Source organism: Melitaea cinxia, chromosome 15, assembly GCF_905220565.1.
Source record: "Melitaea cinxia chromosome 15, ilMelCinx1.1, whole genome shotgun sequence".
Classification (NCBI taxonomy): Eukaryota; Metazoa; Arthropoda; class Insecta; order Lepidoptera; family Nymphalidae; genus Melitaea; species Melitaea cinxia.
In genome coordinates, this window is record NC_059408.1 from 8433040 (window position 1) to 8442445 (window position 9406).

Genomic DNA, 9406 nt, shown 5'->3' on the forward strand with positions numbered 1-9406 from the left:
TTTGGTCGAGACTATTTAAGGTTCAAGATGGTCGCGCAACAAATAAATATTTCTATTATTTTGACACATTTTGTAATGGTTAATATTTGTGTTAGAGCTCTTGTAAGTTTATCTTTAACATAGCTTGAGTTCTTATTATAATGTAATTTTATTTGTTTTTAATAATCCAAACTTGATTTCTAGATTGGAACAATGATATTTATAGGCTACTTTCTAATCTATATAGTCCGTTACAATCTTAGCGTTCACATTGTTGATATGATTGAGATACCTCTGCGACATTTTAATGTTTATTATAATGAAACGGAACGTCGTACTATTTCACTTACAAGATCTGGGGTTCGTATTTTAGATCTGCAATAATTTTTTCGGTTCCGTTCAAACTATATGACGGATAAAGCTACTTTCAGAACATTATTGATATAATACATTGGAATGAAATAAAAATTGCGTTGTTACTTGCGGCATACCACATAGGATATTGTATATGCTTTCCAATATTTCATAATATTGGTGATACGTAAGTTATTTTATTTATATTGACTTAAATTCTAATATCATCAAGCTTATCATTGAGCTCAGAGTAATCAAACGCTTTGTGCTCGGTACAAAATTTATTATTGTCAAATTAGTAATTGATTTCTGTAAGTCTAACAGATTTCCAGATTCGGACCAATGTGGGTTGTCGGTGTAGCGGGGTTAACTTCAGGTGTGTTGAACTGTCTGACTCCAGCATCTGCTTATTATAACTTCTGGTTGTTTTTTATTGTACGCATTTTAATCGGATTTTGTGCGGTCAGTAAATATAATTTTAAGTTTTTATTCCGTACTATTAAATTCAGTTACATAGATTACAATATTTTATCTAGGGTGCTATGTTGCCAAGCATGGTGCAAGTGCTTAGGCATTGGGTACCACCGACTGAAAGGCATCATTTTATGTGGGCTTATTGCGGTAAAAATAGTCATTTATTGAATATTTCAATGCTTTTTCTTTTTGTATTTTATAAAGTTATTTCTTGTAACATAATTTTTCTTTTTATCAGGCATTACAACAGGGACGTGTTGTACTTTCCTTATTTGTGCCGCCGTGCAATATTATTTTAGGTGGTTTGTAGGATTTTACATTTCCGGAACATTGCAAATAATTTGGGCTGGTGCTTGGATATTTTTAGTCACGGATAACCCAACGAAACATTCTTTTATATCTAAAGAAGAATTGTCATATTTAATAACGGCAATTGGAACAGTCTTTAATATAAAGGTATTCGTTTAGGTTTAACTTTCTAATGTTAGTAATCATACTAAGTATCAATTAATGACATATGTTTTAGTTAACAAACTCGCAAGCTCCGTGGAAATTGATTTTAAAATCTGTTCCATTTTGGGCTATTTGTATTCTCAACTTTGGTTACGCTTGGATGATCATATCAGTGTGTATACATGGACCTCTTTACTATACTGTTATCCTTAAATACAGTGCTTATGAAGTAATTATCCACAAACAAATTGTTTATAACTACATATTATTAAGGTGATAAAGATATGGTAAACAGTTTGAAGATTAACTTTTAATTTTTTAGGCCTCAGCGTTAACAGCGTTACCTTTTCTTTTAAGATTGATATTCGGAACAATTATTATTCAAACATATCACTGGTATAAACATAGTTCAAAAATTAAAAGAATTAAATATATACGGAAGTATTTTATAGTTGTTTGTAAGTACCTACTTCATTGTTCATTACTTATATTATCGATAATAAGTATCTAGGTAGGTATTTAAAACTGTTGCCAAAAAAAAACACCAAACATTTTGTATATTGTATACTTATTTTTAAATGCTACTAACAAAATAAAAAAGTAGTTCTATATGAAAATATTAAAAAACATTCAAGTCGCCAGTTTTATGATTACTATGCTTATAAATATGTATTATAGATATATAACCCTGTTTCAGAATATATTTATTAAGAAAGTATGAATTTGTAATAGGTGCTAATTTTTTTTTTGTGGTATGAAATAGAGGCATAATTGGTACCTATTAAACACATTTATGTTTGCGTTTTACATTATAAAAAATCGAGAACTTTATTATATTTGCGATATATAACAAATATTTTACGTAGCTCACGTATTACCGGGACTTTTGGTATCGACGACGTGGTTCTTTCCGAATAACCCTGGCCCTATTTTGTTGACCACAGCTATTGCCCTTACCGCAGCTGGAATGGATCTTACTTTAGATATTTGTTACGTAAGTAAACGAAATGGTGTTGTGATAATCTCAATAACAACTGTTAGGTACTGACGTGACGGGACTTATTTGTGTGTTATCTTTCGAAGTTTTTCGAATGATGCAGGCACACAATAAATCTTAAATAATTGTGTTTGCTCGCAAACGAAAAAAAAACCGACTTATATTACACCGACAAGTAAATACAACGTAGATCGACGAAAAAATAGTCAATTAACTAGGTACGCGTTATCAAAGATTACTCAAAAAGTAGTTATCAGATCTCAATAAAATTTATATGTGACACATGACAAACATCAGCTTTCGATTAAATTAAAAATTATCAAAATCGGTACACCCAGTAAAAAGTTATTGCGGATTTTCAAGAGTTTCCCTCGATTTCTCTGGGATTCCATCATCAGATCCTGGTTTCCTTATCATGGTTCTTGTCGAGATCGGTCCACACGGTCAAAAGTTCTGATGTAACATACATAAAAAAAAAAGAAAATACAGTCGAATTGAGAACCTCCTCCTTTTTTGGAAGTCGGTTAAAAAGCTACTTACCACCTATACGAGTATATTAATTTAAAAATTATCATTTCTTGAAAGCTATGATAAAATTTTAAATAATAATATATATTTTAATACGTGAAACAAAAACTTTGTAAAAAGAGGTTTTTACGAAAATTGCGCGGACAGAAGAGTATGAAATTTCGCACACTTATAGTTTATATAGAGAACTTTTTCTCATTGCTAATATTTTTATTTTAAATTATGCATAAAAATACACTAGACACACTACCATGTATTTGACACACACACGCATATATACTTTTGTTTATTATTATTTTTAAACGGTTTTATTTAGCTCACCCCGTTTGTTTTATTTTTTATTTATTATTTATTCTTGGGTCAAATTTAGTAATTCAAATTTCACCCTCTTCCTGTCAACCGATTAATCTGAAATTTTGTATACACTTTGGATTTTGGTGACAATACAATTATGTTTATTCATTATCATTATAAATTCAAGATGGCCGCCGCTACAAAATGGCGGATAATTTATGTTTTATTAATCCCATCAATATGGGTATCAAATGAAAGGGCTTAACAAGCAGAATACAATATACTATAAAAAATTGAAATCCAAGATGGCGGCCGCTACAAAATGGCGGATAACGTAGGTTTTATCAATCCCATCACTATGGGTATCAAATGAAAGGGCTCAACAAGCAGAATACAATATACTATAAAAAATTGAAATACAAGATGGCGGCCGCTACAAAATGGTGGATAACGTAGGTTTTATCGATCCCATCAATATGGGTATCAAATGAAAGTGCTCAACCAGTATAATCAATGTACTATATAAAATTAAAATCCAAGATGGCGGCCTCTACAAAATGGCGGATAACTTAGGTTTTATCAATCCCATCAACATGGGTATCAAATGAAAGGTCTCAACAAGTAGAATACAATTTACTATGCAAAATTGAAATCTAAGCTGGCCGCCGCTACCAAATGTCTGATAACAATTTTTTATCAATCCCACCAATATGGGTATCAAATAAAAGGGCTTGACAAGAAGAATACAGTGCACTATACAACCTCAATATTTAAGATGGGCCTTGCAATAATGAAGCACTAAATGAATTAAACAGAATGCGAAATAAAAACTAAAAACTAGAAAATAAAAATAGGTAAAAAAACTTTTTAAGTTAAACGGTTTTATGTTAAACATACATTGCAATGTTTAAGATAAATGTACTAAAAACCAAAAAATAATAAAATAGATACAGTCGTGGGAATTATAAACATATGCATAGACTAGACTAAAATAAAACCGTGGGGCACGTCAATTGTCTACAAATTATCGACTTAATGTGCGATAGAAGAATCGTTTAATTCGTCGTTAAAATAGGCAGTTGGCCCGCAGACGGTGAGGAAATTACTTACTATTTTCTTGCTCATGGAAATTCCAATAGTTATACACTCCATGTAAATAAAAGTGCCCCACGGTTTTATTTTAGTCTAGTCTATGCATATGTTTATAATTCCCACGACTGTATCTATTTTATTATTTTTTGGTTTTTAGTACATTTATCTTAAACATTGCAATGTATGTTTAACATAAAACCGTTTAACTTAAAAAGTTTTTTTACCTATTTTTTTAAAGTAGTCTTTGACAACGCTACGCTACACTATATACAAAGTACTCTGTGGCTACACTTCAGCCTGTAATATTCCATTGCTGGGCATGGGCCGCTTTCCTCATGATCAAGGCTTAATCCATAAGCCATTAACAATTAAGCTTAATCCAATTAAGCTTTGACAACAAGGCCTTAATAATGTTCAAACTTATAATTTAAATTAATAATGGTCGAATTTCGACCACTGGGCGACTGCTAGTTTATCTAACTATACACGTAGGATGTGCGTAACAAATTATACAATTTTGTGTGCAGTAAAGAATACCATTTTGCATTAAAACAATGTCGTTTGAAATATTCAGCATGAGTTTGTGCATCGTTTTAAAAAGTGTGATATCTCATTTTACAGGAACTATCGCCTAATTATGTAAATTCAATTAATACTGTGATTAAAATAATAGGAAATGTGCCTGGAATTATTATTTCACTGTGCGTTGGAGAAGTTACTCATAAAGTAAGCATTTATAAATTGATTATTTTAATGTTTTTAGATAATTAATCTTTCTGAATTATATGTTATTTGTCTAAATAAATAATTAAAAAATATATCGATATATTTAAACGTGTCATAACAGCTTTTAAAATCCTTGAAACTATATATACTTCAAGGAATAGCAATAAGAATATAGTTATAGGAGAAATGGTATTTGTAGTACTCTGGTCTTGTGTGGAAATATGTGTGGAGTTTTCACGGTACAGTACTGCTGTTGAGCGGACTGTTCTTTCTTGTTTGGGGAGAAACAAACGTTCAAGAATGGAATGAAATACGACGAAAGTAAGAATAATCATTCAAGTAGGTATAGTTGCATAAACATAGAACCACGTAACATAATAGCGAAGGGGTAATAGAAGTTACAAATAACAGTACTAGGCGGTAATTACATATTCTCTTTATTAACCGACTTCAAAAAAAGGAGGAGGTTACTCAAGTCGATCGAGATAACTTCTTCGTTTATGAACCGATTTTGATAATTCTTTTTTTGTTGGAAAGGAGATATTCATAGTTTGGTACCATGATAAGGAAACCAGGATCTGATGATGGGATCCCAGATAAATCGAGGGAAACTTTCAAAAAATCGTAAAGGTGACTAGTAAATTTAATCATGTTTTCATTAAGTACTATAAAGCACTACTAGTTAATAAAGGTCTGGAGTCGATCTGATGATGGAGAAGAAAGATAGTCGAGGGAACTCTTCAACAATTTATAGCAATTACCTGCTTTTTGAACTTAATTCGTTTCTATTGATGAGAACTTTGCACCTGTATGAGTTATAAGTGCCATTACAGTCTGATGATGGAGACAAAAGTTAGTCGAGGGAACTCTTTAACGATTTATAGCAATTACCTGCTGTTTGAACTTAATTCGTTTTTATTGATGAGAACTTTGTATATATATGAGTTATAAGTGCCATTTCAGTCTGATGATGGAGACGAAAGATAGACGAGGGAACTCTTCAACGACTTATAGCAATTACCTGCTGTTTGAACTTAATTCGTTTCTATTGTTGAGAACTTTGCACCTATATGAGTTACAAGTGCCATTACAGTCTGATGATGGAGACGAAAGATAATCGAGGGAACTTTTCAACGATTTATAGCAATTACCTGCTGTGTGATTATCTGTGTCGCAGGACCAGGTTTGATGATGGAGCCCATAAACAATCGAGGGAATTTCTCAACAATTTACAGCAGTTACCTTTTGCTGTTTGACGACCGCTTTGATATAATGGTGCATGTGCCGTGTCGGCGGCGCCTAAACACCGACGGTCGCGGGTTCTATTCCCGCTCGAAATGGATATTTATGTTTATACAAATATTTATTTTCGGTCTAGTTGGTAATCCTTGTGGTTCTTCCAACCTAGCCTCAGAGAACACGCTAGGCTGTCAGTCCCGGTTGTTATTACGTACACCTGATAGCGAACTTTACTCATAGTATGCGCGTCGAGCGTTAGCGCAGCGGTCAAATAATAGTCAATGAAACAAATTATGAAAGAAAACTGAATACAAGTTACGAGTAGATACTAGAGTACCTAGTTATTGTTTTACTTGGCATCGACTTCAAAATTATAAAATATTTATTTAATCATTTCTGATTAACTAAATCAAAATACGAATTACTTTGTACTAAGTAAATTTATTTTTCACTTTTTAGTTTCCTTTTTGAAGTCGGTTTTTTTTGTTAAAAATTATTTTATAATCTAAGTACTGATACGAATACTTGCTGACACTGTTCTTAAGCAGTGTTGTGTTCCTGTTGGTGAGTGAGGTGTCCAGAGCTCCTAGGGGAATAGGGGATAGGGTCGGCAACGCGCTTGCGATGTTTCTAGTGTTGCAGACGTCTTTAAGCTACGGTATTCGCTTACCATCAAGTGAGCCGTACGCTTTTTTGCCGACCCATCGCATTTTTACGTAACTATTTTACCTCGACTTATCTAAACATGCAATATGCAAGTAATATTAAATAATTTAAATTTACAAAAACTCTAGCCTTCTAAAAAGTACGCTATATGTCAAAAGTTATGCAATAAAATTATAAATAAATATCTCACTCTTAATAAGGATGTGAACCCTATTTCGGGGATCCGGAAATACGTATCTTAAAGTGTCTAGCAACAAATACCGCTGATAGAAGGTGTCTGGCAGTATACATTTTATATTGTTTACAATATTCCTAAAACTATACCTAGGAATCACCCATAAAAAAAAACAAGTAAAGTCAGTATAATTTTTATGTACTTTTAGCACCTTTTATCTCAACATTGGCTTTCGGCCTTAGTCAGCGGGTATGTGTAAGTTCACCATAAACACCATAAACCACCATAAACATAAAAAAATATTACTTGTCAATCAGAAAATACCTCACGATGGCGGGCGCATCTGCCATTTAGATATATAGGTACTGTGATGACTGCGCCAATATATCATTGAAAATTAGACATAAACATAATTGTTATATTTTTTTCGATCTTATTTTGCTTTGGCATCTTATTTTCATATAGGCCACGGCGGAAAAGACATCTCGTAATTAGACCCTCTATTATGTCAAACATAATTGAAGTGGAAGAGAGTGATGAGACTTCGTAAGTACCTATATCATATTGCTAAATTTCGAAATATTTTGATTTTCGACCTTCGTAATAAAATATGATTAAAATACTTAAAGCCCTGAAAACGTATATTAATATGCTTTTGAATTGGCGATTTTAAAACAATGGCATTTTAAAAGTAGGTGTGTTTTATATTTATTAAGACTATTCTTATAGTCTATAGACTATTGTTATCGACAAAAATGTTACCTTTGTGAGAGTTTTTTTCTTCTATTTGAGTTTCTATTGAGTTTTTTTTTCTTCTATTGAGTATATGTTGTTCCATTAAGTATGTAAACACCTAAATAGTTTACAATTTTAAAAAGTTGCTAATTTCAAAATATTCATTAGACTTTTTTATATTTTACAGGTATCGCTCTTCAATTCCTCAGCGACTGAGAAATTTTAAATCGTTAAAATTTCAACCAAATGAAACAAAAAATAGAATGTAATGAAAAAAATAAAGAATAAAAGAAAAAATAAAATGTAATTAAAGGGGTTGTTTTTTTTTACAAACCAAAATATAATATATGTATATATATATATATATTATAAATACATATACCTATATTGTATATAAGGTGTTCGACCTCTAACTGCGTTCCTTCAACTGGGATTAATGCAGAGGTAATAGTTCACGTTCGCGTTAAGAAAAAGTTCCTAGTCCATGCTTAAATAGACGAGCTACTTTAGATAGGCGATGGAGTCGTTCCGCATGATGCATAGTCTTGAGTATTTTTATTCGATTTATTACACGCTCAATAAGGCAAGCCACACTGCCACAGATTTTCTTTATTGGCCACGTGATCTAACTTCTCTTTTTATAACTAAACTGGCATCTCGCACCGGCTTCGCACAGGTATTTAAGAAAAATTAAAAAAAAAATTGTTTCCTATTTTTTTTGAAAATGTAATATGGCCTATGTCATCCGCGGATAGTGTAGCTTCCCGACAGTTAGAGAATTTTACAAGTATATAGCATGAGCAGGCAGTTGAGCGATGCGGAGCAGAGGGGATAGACTCGCCATAGGCATCTCAAGGAAAAAACGCTGGCTCGCCGAGATTTAAATATTTCGCTGCTAATTACTTCTACCAACGATATCTCAAAAACTATTCATCTGATTGATATAGTGTTTAGTTATAAAAAGAGAAGTTAGATCACGTGGGCAATAAAGAAAATCTGTGGCAATGTGGCTTGACTTATTGGGCGTGTAATAAATCGATATAGTGTTTATTATTAATGATATAGTGTTAAGTTAAAAATACTCAAGACTTGGCCTAAAAGTCTTGATACTAGGCCATAAGCTCCAAAAAAGAAACTTATTGGGTATGTTCTACTAAATGCCCGCGCATGGATTGGAGTAAAATGTTAATTCAATATGGATTCGCGTAGTGGAACGCACTGATTATTTCCGTTAAAAATATTAAAATATTAATAATTTATTATTGAGTTGTTATAACTCATTAATTCTTTCGGGTGCCATTTGCGCGTGTCATGCGCAATGCGATGCGATTTCATTTTTGGGTGCTGGCGTTGTAGCACCCAATTTTGATTTCGATTTTTCTCAAAAACGAAGACACGCGCAAACAAATGTTATTGATCCTTTTTTTCATAAATTTTAACGCGCAGACGATTAAATAAAATTAAATTATCATAAATTATAAATTCATAATTCTGCGTGCCAACTTCATGAACCTAGCAACTTCTTGGAAATAGACTCGGATCAGTCGCTGGGGTGAATGAGCTTGTCTTCATTAAAATGTTTTAGATGCACTCTCCACTGTTTTAAGCTTCTTGATCTCGTTGATTGTAAGCATCGATGTTTTCGATGCATCGATATGTATCGAATATCCCTAGTCATGAGTGTAATTATACTC

The 9406-nt window shown here is 32.3% G+C and overlaps 1 protein-coding gene across 1 annotated transcript; it reads left to right on the plus strand.

Moving 5' to 3' along the window:
• Window positions 1-192: 192 nt before the first annotated feature.
• LOC123660417 (sialin-like) lies at window positions 193-8024 on the plus strand. The gene is made up of 12 exons (XM_045595504.1): window positions 193-339; window positions 411-520; window positions 666-795; window positions 870-954; window positions 1046-1263; window positions 1334-1489; window positions 1583-1718; window positions 2127-2254; window positions 4793-4897; window positions 5097-5218; window positions 7443-7523; window positions 7900-8024. The coding sequence occupies exons 1-12, from the start codon at window positions 193-195 to the stop codon at window positions 7979-7981; spliced, it is 1500 nt and encodes a 499-aa protein (XP_045451460.1). The 3' UTR covers window positions 7982-8024.
• Window positions 8025-9406: the final 1382 nt, after the last annotated feature.

What these genes read in the sequence shown, in the direction of transcription:
- LOC123660417 (XM_045595504.1), top strand. Translation starts at nt 193, where the DNA reads ATGATATTTATAGGCTACTTTCTAATCTATATAGTCCGTTACAATCTT. An exon ending in TTTTAATCGGATTTTGTGCG is followed by an intron (nt 796 to 869) that starts GTCAGTAAATAT and finishes TATTTTATCTAG; the next exon opens with GGTGCTATGTTGCCAAGCAT. An exon ending in TTAAATACAGTGCTTATGAA is followed by an intron (nt 1,490 to 1,582) that starts GTAATTATCCAC and finishes TTAATTTTTTAG; the next exon opens with GCCTCAGCGTTAACAGCGTT.